The 14,346-nt window shown below is 50.0% G+C and overlaps 1 protein-coding gene across 1 annotated transcript in view; it reads right to left on the reverse strand.

The window, feature by feature from the left end:
- Positions 1 to 195: 195 nt before the first annotated feature.
- The window catches only part of AP2M1 (adaptor related protein complex 2 subunit mu 1), a 29,060-nt gene continuing 14,909 nt past the window's right edge, over positions 196 to 14,346 (reverse strand). Inside the window, exons 3-11 of the mRNA XM_063337849.1 lie at positions 11,193 to 11,458; positions 9,706 to 9,788; positions 5,944 to 6,079; positions 5,706 to 5,847; positions 3,383 to 3,502; positions 2,723 to 2,858; positions 1,867 to 1,964; positions 1,637 to 1,748; positions 196 to 1,296 (exon numbers count right to left, since the gene is read on the reverse strand). Coding sequence (XP_063193919.1) covers positions 1,162 to 1,296; positions 1,637 to 1,748; positions 1,867 to 1,964; positions 2,723 to 2,858; positions 3,383 to 3,502; positions 5,706 to 5,847; positions 5,944 to 6,079; positions 9,706 to 9,788; positions 11,193 to 11,458 — 1,228 coding nt within the window. The 3' untranslated portion in view covers positions 196 to 1,161. The remainder of the gene's footprint in view (positions 1,297 to 1,636; positions 1,749 to 1,866; positions 1,965 to 2,722; positions 2,859 to 3,382; positions 3,503 to 5,705; positions 5,848 to 5,943; positions 6,080 to 9,705; positions 9,789 to 11,192; positions 11,459 to 14,346) is intronic.

Here is a 14,346-nt window from a genome sequence, read left to right on the forward strand (position 1 = left end):
GCGGGGGCCGCCGGGAAGCGGAGTGCGGGAGCGCGCGGGGACGCGCCTGCGCCCTGGCGGCCCCGTCCCGTCCCCACCCCCCGGGGACCCTCCTCCCCCCGGCGGCGCCGGCTCCCCGCCCCCGCCAGCCGCGGGCGGCCGGGGCCCCGCCGCCTCCCGCCCCACGCCCCCCACAGAGCAGCACGGGCAGCCGTCTCCGTTCTACATACTTTATTAGATCGAGAGCTGGACAAATCACAGGGTGTACAAAATGGAGACCACACTACCAGAAGCGGGGCTGCGGGCGGCGGCAGCATTGCAACGGCCCAGAAGCGGTGGGTGGCGGTGGGGCGAGGGGGGGCTCTCGCTGCAAGTGCATGTCGGTCCCCAGGACAGCCCCCGCCGCACCCCGACAGGGCTGAGCCTGCCCCGCGCGCCCCAGGACACAGCGGGGCTGCGCTCGCGCTTGGCTGGGAAAGGACAGACGGGCTGCAGCCAGCAGCAGGCGAGGGCGAGCGCTCCGAGGACCTTAAATGCTGTGCCACCCACATACACACCAGCAAGAGTCTAAACCCTCATCCTTTTTGGTCACAAACCTTCCCGCAGCAGGACTCTATACTGACAACTTTGCAAGAAATATTAAGGTGGTGAGATGCGGCGAGCCCACCATCTCCCCCGGCGGGGGCCGATGCACTCACCACCCCGGGCATCTCAGACTGGTCAGCAACATCTACCACAACAGCAATAGCTAGTACAGAAGCCAGGGTAACTTCAACTCAGATTTGTCCAGTCTATGTTTAGGTCTATTCTACGAGTACATATGCACAAGAACTTCAAAAATACTAGGATATGATGCAAGTAGTGAGACACCAACAGAAGAGGAGTTTAATGGCGGACGTTCCCTAGAAAGATCACGAGAGGATGGGAGTTAGACTAGCCCTTGCCCACCCTGGGACGGGGAGCGGGAGGCTGACACCACCCCTGTGCACAACAGGGTTCTGAACTTCATCTGCAGCCCGGGTGGTAACTGGGCACAGGCAGGCGAGTCCGCTCCCAAGGTGAGCCGTAGGGTCTTCCAATCTGCGTAGAGGGGCCAGGCAGATGTTTTCTCTGAATGTAGTTGAAGACTGAGGAGAGGCAGAGGATGGCTTGGAGAAGAGGGAGCCCGGTAGCCTGCTGGGGCTAGCATCTGGTCTCATAGATCCCGCTCCTGCCAATGTACCTCACCCATTTTATCACATCATGGTCACTGTAGTTCAGCTTTGGCTCAAAGACTTTCAGGTAGCGCACCTTCAGCCCAGAGGGCGCAAACGGGACCTATTGAGAAAGGGAAAGGCAACAGAGAGCATTGGAACAGAGGCTTAAGGTGCTCTTCATCCACGAAAGCCACAGGACCCCTTGGCTACACATCTAGAAATGGGCACCAAAAGCCACTGTTCCCTGACTCCCTACATGGGTGGTGACAGACTCCCATGGCTTTAAGGACAATTTTCTTCCATTAGCTTTGCCACCTGGCTGGCCTTGTGTTAGGCAGAGTCACACAGCAGCTGGGGATGGGGAGCACTCAAACCTGTGGAGCTCCCCAAGGGCAGAAGGGACTGGACTGACAAAGCGTCGCCAAGGTTAGCTGCACCGTGGAAGGCAGACCAGAACTCACCTCAAAGTTCATGGAGATCGGGGGCCGAGCCCACTTCTTCTTGTCATTGGTGGGCAGCAGCTCGATCTCCGCACTGATCTGGGATTCCTTCATTCCAGCCATACGTTTTATCCTATCAGAGAAAGCCCAGAAGTGAGCAGGCGCCCCAGTTTATTCTCCCCTCCACAAGAGGGGCACTAACCAGACCCTCCCTGCCCCTGCAGCACCCCAGACCTGACACGCTCACTTACTTCCAGACAATGGCATTCTCACTGGCCTTGTACTTTGCCTTCCCTTTCATACAGATGACTTGCACTCCACTGGTATTGAGGGGCGTTGGGATCCGGACCTGGAAGGCAGAGTCTGGTGAGCGTGGGCAAGGAGCCTGGTGCCTGGGCACTCCGCGCAGTCTCAGGTGAAGACCGCCTCCTCCCAGGAGAACACAGCTGCTGTCCTGGACCCCTCGGCCTTCCCTCTCCCTTCTCAGGGCCCAGAGAACAACAGCTACCACCAGGCATCCTCGGCCAGCTCTCCAGTTTCTTGCTTAGAAGTAAAGGTTCAAACACACTTTCAGAATCCACAAGAGTCACTGAGGAAGAGGGCAGAGCTCTCCAGTTCAGGCTGCAGGAAACATGGCTCGCGTGGGGCAGAAGAGCTCAGGCAGGATGCCAGGCTGTCCAGGGAGGTCTGGCTGCACTAGGCTCTGCACAGCCTGGCTTTGCAGCAGCAAGCCTTTCCCAGAAGGGGACCAAGCTGCAAAGCCACCCTTAGCCTGTCTTGCACAGCTCACAGCCTGCTGCCTGCCAGACATCAGGCCGTGCAGACAGAAGAACACAAACTTTTCACAGTGGCCAAGACATCAAGCGAAAAGCTGCTGCAGGAAGGGTGGCCTCTGCCAAGGTGGCTGTGGAACTGAAAACAACTTCCACCTCCCTACTCTACAGCAGTTCCCTTCCACAGCACAGCAGCACCACACATCTGCGGGGCATTCAGTTCACTCTTAGTCCTGTACAAGCTTGAGAACTCATCTGTGAGGACTCCACAGCAGGCGACAAAATAGAGGCACTATTCCCAGGTACAAGAGGCCATAGGTTTTTGTTCTCTTACCTCTATCTTCTGGGCTAGCAAGGAAGGTTTGAAATTTGATTTGATCACCACCTTCACCTCCAGCTTGGTCCGACCCACCTCCCGCACCAGAGGGATCACACGGAAGGGAAGGATAATATCCTTAGTGGTTCGGTATCTGCCGGGATGCAAGCGACAACGAACTCTGATGAGGAGTTAACTCCTTTATGGTCTCAAATTCTATCACCTTCCTAAAGAGACAACCTCTGCATATGGGGAACAGCTTAGGAACATCAGAAAGGGATGGCCAGAAAGGGAGCCATCCCAGAAGGAAGCAGCAGTAAGATCTGTGCTGCCCTAGGGCAGTGATGGTTTCTTGAGTCCCAAGTCTCATATCTGGTTCCTGCCAATGGCCCTGTTCAAGGACACCAGTTTCAAGCACTACAAACCCAGGTACAGCAAGCTAAAGGGTAAGGAAACCCACATCCAACACTATGGTTGTGACAAAAAACCACGCAGCTGGGCTTCTACCACAGCTACAACAGAAGGATTTGTGGGACAACCTGCAGAGTCCACTCTGAAAAGAAAGGCGGCAAGTGCGTATTTGTTAGGTGCTCGGGGCTGCAAATCTGTCTGAGAGCAGCAACATTACTGCAGCAGAGCAGATGCCAACACCGGCCTGTTCATCCCCCACTACCTTACCTCATGAGCTCAAACTCTCCGTCTGGTGGAATGAAGCTGATGCTCCTCTCAGAATCAAACTTGCTGAGCCTCACGCACTGGTGGAAAGTGCAGTCGTCGATGGCGATTGACTGTTTGCCGCTAAAAAAACCAAGACAGTTAAACAAGCGCAAGCTGCAGCCCTGGAATCTCAGCACAGTCAAAGTCTGCCCAGGCAGAAGCTACTCTACAGAGTGCGTTGCCATCACAGGCGTCCAGGAAACGGGGAGGCAGGGAGAGATTTAAGGGACAGCAGGCTCTTGGCTCAGACTTTTCTTGTTTCACCACCACAAAGATCATACTTCAGGAAGCTTGTTTAAAAGAATTCTCTCCCTCCTCTCCCCAGAGAAGAGAGGGATGAGAGCAGCACCCTTCTGTCACAGCCAACACCACAATGCTCAGGTCTGCCAGTCAGCAGCACCTCAGTACTGCAAGGGCAACTCTGCTAGGCCAAGTCTTCTTGCAGCACGCTTCAAAGGACAGAAAACACTTTCCTGTCCAGAAAGCTATCCCACTGCCACACAGCCAGGAGGCGCCAGGTTCGGGGTCTCCCTGTTCGGAAGGTGCACCAGCCTGTCCCCATCTGGGTGCACCAGCCCAACCTGCCAGCACGCAGCTTGTGCCAAGGCCCAGTCTCTGACAATACCTTCCCTGCTACCGGTCCTGAAGTGAGCCAAGAACTCCTCTCAGCTACCAAGAGGGACAAGAAAAGGCGACGGCAACAGCAACAGAAGAGGCAGCAGTTTAGAGAAAGTGCAGCACTATAGAACTGTCACATCTAGGCTGCCTCAACTGCTGGGAGCAGCTGGACAACCATGCAAGTGTGCCGAGGTAGTGTAAGCACTACAGGCAGGTTCAGGAACCTAGGAACCACCATCACCTGCACAACTGGGAGGCGGACTGACCTCAGGCCGAACTGGCTGTTGAATTACACAACCCAGGGGTGTAGTTTGTGCTTTGTAAGCGGGAGTCAGTCTTTCCTCATCTGTCGCCCAGACAACAGCCAACACTAGCTGACTAGTTCCTGTTTGTTTGGAACGCTGCTGGGAAAGCCCTACTGCCTAGCACTGCTCCAGGCCTCAGGCAGCATTACTCGGGGTTTGGTGTTGCCACATGATAGATGCCAAAAAGCAACTAGCAGCAGCTGTCCCTTTTGGTCACCTCATAACTAAATGCTTCTGGAGAATGACATCTCCAGGCTCTTGCTCACCAGAGAACCACAGCTTCGAGAGTCCCTGCCCACCTTGCTTCTGTAACTCAAGAAAATAGCACATTTACAGGCCAAGGAACTAACAACACAGAAGCTTTGGGACAGCGTTACTGACTCTTCAGAGGCCTACACAGATGACATTTTCACTAGGATATATCCCCACTGGGCAGCCACCTGAGGCTCATCCATTTTACTACCTAAATTCAGGTACAGGAAAAATGGCTTAAAGGTGACAGTGAAGTGATAGCTCTTGGCTCGGTTCTGAGAGAAAAGGCAAATAGCAGCTCAGCTCCATTTACAGGAACCATTGTGGAAAGTGTCTGAGACCCAAGTTACATGCACAAGTCACATGAAGCAAGAGACAACGGGGGACAGCAGAATGCACACACAGCTGAAGCAGATTATCTACCTTCCCAAATCGCTGGGGGTCAGCAAAAAACAAAACAAAACAAGAAAACAACCAAGAGAAACACAGTTGAGTTGCAAATGGTTAGTGAGACAAAAGTGGTCGTCCCTTTCCTTTTACCTCTTCACCCCAAGCAGGAAGGCTGGAAGAGGCATGAGACCCGTTTTCAGCTTCAGTGCGGGTACTGACTGAGGCGCAGCTGGGCTCCCAGAAGGGAAGAGCCTCCCCCTGTACGTCAGCAGGAGGGGCTTACCCAGTGTTGGTCTGTCAGCTCTTCCAGTTTGTGTGAACAGTCCAGGTAGCGCAGGCTACAGTCAGAGGGGTTCCCTCATTGTTCTGTGGGAGCACTACCACTGATCCTACAAATAAGAGTCTCTGCAATGACTAGAACTGCTAGAGACACAAGTTCTGGAAAAAGATATCTTGGGAAAGTGTTTCCGGATGCAAGAACTCCACACTTAACAATACATTTGAACCTTAATACTTGGAGAGCTGTAGAGAAGCTCTCCGTATTGAGCCCCTCAGGCCAGCAGCTTGCATGACGGCTGACCGACCCAGAGAAAAGTTAGCAATAACATCTGAAGGGAAGAAGAGATTAGCTTTACCTGTCAGATCAGAAAAGCTAGTAGGCGCTGCCCTTTCATAGGAGTCCCTGGTCACAAGCAGCTTTTTACCCCAATGCCTCTTACCTTTTCCCCGTTTCATCCGCAGTCCCTTTGCCCTGTTTTTCAATGACAATCTTGTCATTCATGCCAAACTTGCACTCTGGCATCCCACTCAGATAACTCTTCATCACCACTCTGCCAGAGACATGGGCACTCAAAACCTGACCTGGTGTAGAGAAGAGCCCAGTTCAGAACACTTATACAAGTCCCACTCACAAACCTCGAAGGGGAGAAAGATGCCAGCTCTCCACCTCCTACTTACCCTGGGGGGACATCAAGAGATTCACACTCTCCAGCACATCAAGAAACAGTTCATTGCGACGATATTTGATCCCTTCACGTCTCCATCCAATTTGTCCAGTCACCTGGCTGGTGATCTGGGACTGCTCCTCCTTAGTCTGAAAGGAAGAAGTGACATCTTAGTCTTTTGGTTTATCTAGAGGTCTAAGAAAGCTTGCTCTAAATCTAAGAGCAAGTGCTTGCTATTTATTACGCACAAATGCTTTTGACACACAGGCACTGGAGTTACACACGCCTAACAGCGCCCAGGCTCTAAGCCTCCCGAGACCACTAAGGCTGATGTCAAGAAGCACTGGGAGGTTTCCTACCTGATGCTACAGGCGGGGTCCAGTCACACGCAGAAAGTCAAGAAGTAGATGTATAGCAGCAAGCGCGGTGCACACAGGGTTAACAGGCAAGCAGGTCAGTAGCAAGAAAAGGGAGGAAGGGAGAAAGAGGCAGGTTAGGCTTAAGGCTACCTCAGGACAGGAACAAAGCAAGCCAACTCATCATTAATTAGGCAGCTAATTAGCACAAACAAGATGAGGGGCTTTGACCTTCAGCTCCCCTCAGAAAACACAGCAGTCCTAGCAGTGAAACGGCTTTTCAGACTCGACCCATTATTATCACCCAAATACAACGCAGAGCAGAGGGAGTGACAGACAGGCGAAATACCACTCCCAGTAATGTTCCTACACAGAGCAGACTCATGTCGCTGTTCTTAAAGCAAGCCCTGGACATTTACCATGGCACAGATGCCCAGACTATGAGGCATCCAGGACTGCAGTCACTTTAAGTCTGGGTCCTATATAAAGTTATATCCTTGTTAATTCCACCTCTTCCACCAGAATGACTGCAGAACACAGACGCGGGTCCTGCCCCAGCAGCCTTGCACCAGGCCCACAGGTTGGGTGGTAGTACATGATCTCAGCTTTAAAGCAGCAGTAGCTTGGTTTCACACGTGTTCTTGCCACAGACATGGTGACCCCCTGAGCAAGCAGAGACATTATCGTAACATCTAAGAGGCAGAGAGTTTTACAATATATATAGATGTAACACCCAGTTCTCTGGCTTCCAAAGGGACACTGATCACCTGCTGATGTTCCACCTCCTGCAATAGCATCAGTGCCATGAACCTCTACTGGTCGCTACAGAAAGTGAGTGGATGGATCTGGGAGCAGATGCCTGGGGAGTGCCAATGCTAGGATCGCCCACCAGCATGAGCGTTCCCTCAGGTCTGAAATGTCTCAGGACTGGGACCTTCCCTGAGGATGAGTAAGTCAGCTAAAACGGGACAAGAACACCCAACTTCTTGTACTCAGTTGCCAGCATGTTAACTAGGTTAAAGGCAGATGCCTATCAGCAGGTTTCCTGGGCTCTGGCAGCTGGTGGCAGCCCTCTCCTCACTTTTAAGAGGTACTAGCAGCATTTTAGCACTACAGAATGTCTAAGGTTTGGGGTAACTAAGAGTGAACTACCTCACGCTCACAGAAAGCACTTGGAAGGGAAGAAAAGTACAACCTTCAGCTAGTTAACGAAGTCTGGAGAGATGCAGACAGAATCTGAAGAGTGAGAACAGAGCACAGCTCCACCTTGAGCTGTAAGAGCACGTTTAGCCTAAGGATAGGGACTAGAAGTGAAATCATGTTGCACACCAGTACCTTCTAAAAATCTGTGTGCTACACAACCCCGTTCCCAGAGCACAGGGGTACTTCCCTTGGCAAGCAATGCAGCAACATCAGCACTTCCAAAAAATAAAAATAAGCAGATCTTTTATTCCAATATCTGGAATATAAGTGGCCCTGGAAAGACCACTGCAGCCATACAAGGTGGGCACTCAGAGGGCAGCAGCTCAGTAAGCCTCAAATCTTTGAAAACAAAGTCAAAAAGTTGAGCTTGGAAAGTCTGACATAGCTGTGGATTTTGCTCCTTCAGGTCAGCAGGACACAAGCCCAAGGAAAGCACCATCATGGACTAAGCAGGGATAAGGGAGCATGCATGACAGACCACTCTGCCTCAGATTTTGGCCCAAGATACCTGCCAGAAGCGGGCTGTTAAGCGAAGGAGTTGGAGGCTAGATGCACCAGAGTAGACAAGGAAATATGCAAGTACTGTTTCAATCGTTGCCCCTGCCATACTGTGCCTGGAAAGGATTATTTCTGCGTTTTGAACTGGGCTGCAGAAACTTCCAACACAGAGCAGAATAACTGCTTACTTATGAAAAGCTGTAGTCCAAAACTGCTTATAAGGGAAGAAATAAGCCTGTTGTTGAAAGCAGCAAGATGCTGTGACAGTGGTTTGCAGAAAAACAGCGTAGAATTTTGTCAGACAAAAAAAAAAAAAAAAAAAAGAGCTAGGGAAGGAAGTGAGGGTGGTGGTTAGTTTTGCATTTTCCTAGGAACAGGAGCTGACTCAGCTAGTGTGAGTGCTGACTGCCCAAAACATCAGACTGCAGAAGGGATTTACACTAGGGCTCGGAATGGGGGACTGAGGCCGGATGCACCCACATGTGGCCACCGAGACATGCATGCCCTCTTGCAAAAGACTGTTTGCTCTTCTAGCAGGAAATACACTGCTCAGAGACAGCTTCTCTCTCGCCTCCTTCTTGAGAGATGGAGCTAGTCTTGCTACCAGAGGATTAAAAGTTTAAAGAAGAGTTCTTAGGAAGTCAGTGCTGATGAACAGAGTTGAAACAGAGTCTCCAGAGACTCTGACCTCTGCTTATCCTTAACAAGAACGGTCACCAGGCAGGCTCTTGCTTAGCACTTCCCTTCTGTTTGTACCTCAGGGCTGAAGCTTCACCCAGACCTCTGTTGCAGACAGCTTCAGTACCAACCGACCCCCAGCTTTTTTCCCTGACTCACCTGCTACACAGGGGAGAGGACTGAGTTTTAGGCTAAGTCCTCATTATGAGTTGCACAGCTGTGTCAGATGGACAGAGCGAGCAATATTCCTTGGGGACATGAGAAACAGTGACTATAACAGTCCTTTGGTTTCAGAGGTTGAGCATGAGCTGGGCAAGATGGGAAGCCTGATTTTGAGGACCATCGCCTGGAGTAGGATTAGGGCTAGTTTAAAACACATTCCCAAGAACAGTGCAATTGCAGTGTCTTTTTTCCCCCCAGGTGCCCTTTATCTTCTACCTCCATGTAAACTTTGTTGCAAGGGTTAACACTGTGCCAAATGCACAGTAGAGATTCTCATCTCCAGCATGAGAAAACTCAGACTGTACTGATGCTGATCTGCAGCAACCAAACAACATCAGCTTCCTGCCTCACAGCAAGATGCACAAGGATGAAGAATACTTCATTACATGACAGGCATGAAAGCCTGACAGCTCAAAGCACTGAAGGCTGGTAGAGAACAGACCTGCTCAGCAAGACTCACAGGCAGAAGAACTATTTCTGGTTCAGCAGGTAGATTTGTTTATCCTCTGTCAGAAGCTGACACAGAGCAGAGCCTAAAGCCAGCAATGATTTACATGCAAGGGACTGGCATTATCCTAGCTCAGGGCCCTTCCTCACGCATCTTACCATGCGCCAGGGAACATGAGGTCACACAAGCACAGACACGTAGAAGGAGCTGCCACCGAGCTACATCCCTGTCAGGCTGTTCTCAATCTACCCAGGCACCTCCACTCAGCACAGTTCAAATGATTAGTTGGTAATTAAGACTGTACTTTCTCAAACAGGCTTCCAGAAAATTAACCAGCAGAGCAGTGCTGTACCCAAATTCCTCTGGTTACCTGACTCTTGATGCCTTGCTGAGTGATGAAGGTCTTCAGGGCCCCTGTTTCGGAGTTCTGAGGATAGCCAAAGTCCAGGATTTCTACAGAAGGGTAAAAGAAGGTTAGTTCAGAGCTGCAAGGTATGAACATGCCAACCACGCTAACAATTCCTATAATGAGAGCGCCAATTAGTGTACAGACACTGCTTACACGTTAAGTTTCTGAATAAGTTGCTGGAGCATTCCTTACCAAGGAAAAAGAAACAGCCTTGCTGAATTTATTTCCCTGTGCAATATTTTGGAGAGGAGGGGTGATAGAAAACCGTTCAACCAATTAATTTGCTGGTTTCCAAGTACAACTGCACTTCAGGACTAAATATCAACTAATCTAGCCATGCGCACAGGGCGCAATGAGGAGGTTTTCCAAAAAACATCCCAAGGACAATAAAGAGGGTTTATCCAACAGCAGAACAATCTGTCTTCACAGCACTTTCTTTAGGTTTTGATTTTCATATGAAGATGTAATAAAAATCAAAACCTAAAAAAAACCACAAACCATCAGAGTAGGGGCACTGCAGGATGATCAGTGTGGGAGAGAAACAAATGTTAACTACAGACGGCTACTGCACTTAACACCCACTCCCCTCAAAGAGGAAGGGAACAACCCAGAAGAGACCTAGAGGGGGGAGAAGACCACTAACTTGAATACCGAGTGACACCACACTGGCAGGTTTTGCTACCCCCGTGCCTATGAGGAGACAGCAGTGACTGACCAAAGCAGAGAAACAGCAGTCTCTTCATCTGCCCAGAGGGAACAGAGAAACCATCAGTCACTATGACCCTTGGCTAAGAGTCCCAGGACACACACACGCAGTGCCTTGTCTGGAAAACAAACTGCGGCAGAACTAATACAAAGTGCTCATGTTATGCGAAACAGGGACAGCTCAAGGGCAATCTCCACAGGCAGGCTGATATCACAAGCAGCTGAAGGGACGCTGTATTATTATTCGATGGTGAAATTTGGAGCTGCATCACTGGGGGAGGTAGGGATGGGACAGAGCAGGTTGGGTTTTATCGATTTCCTTCTGCCTCAGAACTGCCCCCAAGAGGCAATCCAAGAGGCAACCCAAGAATGGCAACCAACTGCTGCACTGCTAGAGCCACCTGGACACTAGCTGGGATGGCTGGCCTTAGAGGTGCTAATGATAGTCCTCATTATCCACCTCAGTATAATGATAGCCCTACACCTACACAGGATCCACTCAGAAGCTGGGGTTTGGTACCAGCTGCCTCATTTACACAAGTACACAGCCACAACCAACAGAAGGCTATGGGCTTGAGATGTCATCTACAGCTACAGTACAGGTGGCACTAGAAAGCAGATTAAGTAATTTTGAACTCAAACATATTAAGAATACTTCAAGTACTATTACTACATCAAACTAACCTAAGGGTTTGAGAACAACCAAGTGCAACATCACATAACAGATAAGGGAAATATCTCACCATCCAGTAGCTCATAGATCAGCACAAAGTTGTTCTTTATGTTCTCCTCACTGATCTTCCCAAAGTAGGCAGTCATCACATCACACATCTTGTAAAGAAACTCGAATACCATGGCAGCGTTGACATTCTGCTTGGTGACAGCAGCCAGCCAGATGTTGGAACGCTTGACATGGAAGAAACTTGTGCGGGCGATGTTGGTGACAGGCGAGCGTACCTGCTGCCGTGCGTGGATGACATTGACGCGGAAGGCATCGACGGCATTCCGCCTACGAGATCATCACCAAAGATGAGTTAGCACAGCGTATGTGAAAACAAGCTGGCTGCACAGTTCTGCTTATGTGATTACAGACACTGAACTACATACACCAAGCTCACTTAGGAGGAGTGCCTGGGGATGTCTCTAAGAGAGATAAGTGAAGGCTCTGAGCAGGGTTAGACATTAAATTCTGCACAAACTAAAGGAGAGACAGAGCGCTACTGCCGTCTAAGGAACTTTGGACTACAGGGTAACTGTAGTCAGGAGGAGAAGCTAACCTCCATCTGAAATCAGATGGCAAAGGTATCTTCCCTTCAATTGATTTTGCCAGTGCTCACAATTGATTGCCATAGCTGGGAACAAACACAGTAGCAGCTATGGCTCAAAGAGCCCAGATCTGACTAAACACCTAGTTACCATCTACTCTGCATGCCCAGGCCTTCGCTCTCTTGCCCCAAAGCAAGCTGTAGTCTCCCAAGGTATTTGTCGATGGCAGTTCCTCCCAGACATACCACCGAGGAAAAAACAGCAAAACCTGCCCGGGTCATCCGAGCGAAGTCAGTGCCCAGGTACACCACCAAAGGGAGCTTGAGGTCTCAGATCCATCCCACCTCCATTCCCCGGGCACCATGGAGGGCAGGCTCAAAGCAGCAAGCAGGATTAGGAACGTTTTTGGCTTTCCAGCTACACATGTCCTCTCAAGCCTGCTAGGCTTCGGAACAGGTCCCTTGCACGTGGACTTAGGGTCCCCACTGCGCAACGTGCTAGCAGCACTGCATTACGTGCACAGGATGGTCCGGTACCATGTACAGGACAGAGGTTCTGCAGTGCTGAAGAGGTGCTGTGCCAGTTTCCCCAGCTGCTGCCATCTTTAATCGAAATTGTCTATACACTAGTGACAGGGAACAAATCCCTCCTGGGTGAACACTGATGTCTGAGTGGCATTCTGGATGCCAGCTCTTCCACACTAGAGTTTCCTCATCCCATAGCTACAAGTCAGGATAAACTTCCCAAATTAACTTAAAGTCCACCAAATCTAAGAACACAGGAAGGAAGCCCGAGTGCTTTATATGACAAGACTGAGACTTAAAGCAATAGTCTACACACCAAGCCAAGACTCCTCTAGTTGTGCTTTATTACTCATTCTTAGACATTACGTAGAGCAGGGGGTCTTCTGACTGCAGCATCAAGGCCATGGTACTGACTATGCAGAATCATGTTTGAGAGCAGACAGTAATAATATCCTTGCAAGCAAGGATACGGACACACAAACGCTTATAAGCATTGAGGGTTGTCAACAATCCAGCAGACAGTTCCAAGTTTGAAAACAAAAGATATTCAAAGGAACATATGCTACCACAGCAAGCGTTTGCTCCTTGAAGGTCCGGGTACTTATGTAGAAGCTTCATCAGTAAACACGCTCCCCCATAAGCAAAATTCTGGCCTTCAAATACTTCTCAGGTTTTATTGCTCCAGAAGGTTTGCAAGTTTGAGTTATATTAGTATTTAATTACTACTTTAGTTTTTCCATGAGAAAGTAATTTAATCCGCTATAAAGTAACAGTATCTAAAAGCCCCATTCCTCCCATTCAGTTAGCCTTGCAAGGAAAGTTCTGCTTTTTCTGGAGCGTCAGCCCTCCCAGCCTCAAGTTCTAACCCAATAGAACTAGTACCAGAACCAGCAGCCAGGCTGGTTATGCCAGAGGAGAAGCCTCGGGCGGGTAAGGCTTCTCTAGCACACCGATTGCCCACTCTGCAGTGCCAGTCATGGCCTACCACGCGTCTCTTACCTATTGCTACAGCGGCCAATGAGATGGGATGGACAGAAATGGCGCCAGCGGAGAAAGGAGGAGTGACAGCAACAAGAGAAAGGGTTAGAAACACACACACAAGGCACAATGAATCCAAAGAGATAAGGAGAGACCAAACAGCACCCCCTCCCCCTGCTCCTGGCCACAAAGGCCAAGGTGGCATCGGATGGGCAGTAACAAGCTGTGGCAGCAATGGAGCCCTTGCAAGGTACAACACGGACATGCCGTGGTCAGGCTGCCAGTGCAGACAGACTTGTGTCTGGCTGAAGTTTAGGGCTAACTGGGCATTTAGTCCAGAGGAGTCGCATCCGTATCACATCAGTGATACCCAGTCCGCTCTGCTAATACATACAGCAGGCCTTGGAGGCGAGAAACCCCAAGCCTCAATCCGAGGCATCGCCTGGGGGCCGTAAAGTATCAGGTATCTTCTTCCCAGTCTGCCTCAGAACAGGACTGCAAGTCTGAGTGGGCATTTCTATGAGAGTACATCTCATTTGAAGCTGTTTGGGTTTACGCTTTCTGGCTTGGTCCAGCCAACAGGAAACACAGCAAGTTTGATAGAGCTGGAGCACATCTGGAGAGATAAGGCACCTCCTGCAGACTCAGACACTGCTCTATCCAGCTTGCACTTTTTCCTTAAGGATCAAGAGCCATGAAGCCAAAGTGATGTATTAGAAGCTCAGAAACCAAATGCCTATTACCTTTAAAGTGCATGCAGTTTGTCATGTAAGCTGCTCAGTTTCAAATAGATTATTTTTATTAAATAGCTACATTCTTAAATGCAGGTAGGTTCTCCCAGTGACTACGTCACTGAAGAACAAGGCACTTGAAGATCCAAGTAGAGCCCTCCATGGTATCCTGAATTAAATGCATAGCGCTTTGCTTTTTTTTTTCTTTAGAGGCTGCTTATGCATGCAGCTAGCTGCTGTATGGACAGATGCACTACATGCACTAAAGCCATTCTACGTTGCAAGCAAAGAAAGTCCAAGTTTTGTGGTACTTCTGCCTTTAAAGTCAAGGGAAGGGTTTCTTCATTGACTGTCACTTTGCTCATTAACGTTTGAGCTAGCGTGTGCTTATTTAGACC

Source organism: Chroicocephalus ridibundus, chromosome 6, assembly GCF_963924245.1.
Source record: "Chroicocephalus ridibundus chromosome 6, bChrRid1.1, whole genome shotgun sequence".
NCBI classification, from domain to species: Eukaryota; Metazoa; Chordata; class Aves; order Charadriiformes; family Laridae; genus Chroicocephalus; species Chroicocephalus ridibundus.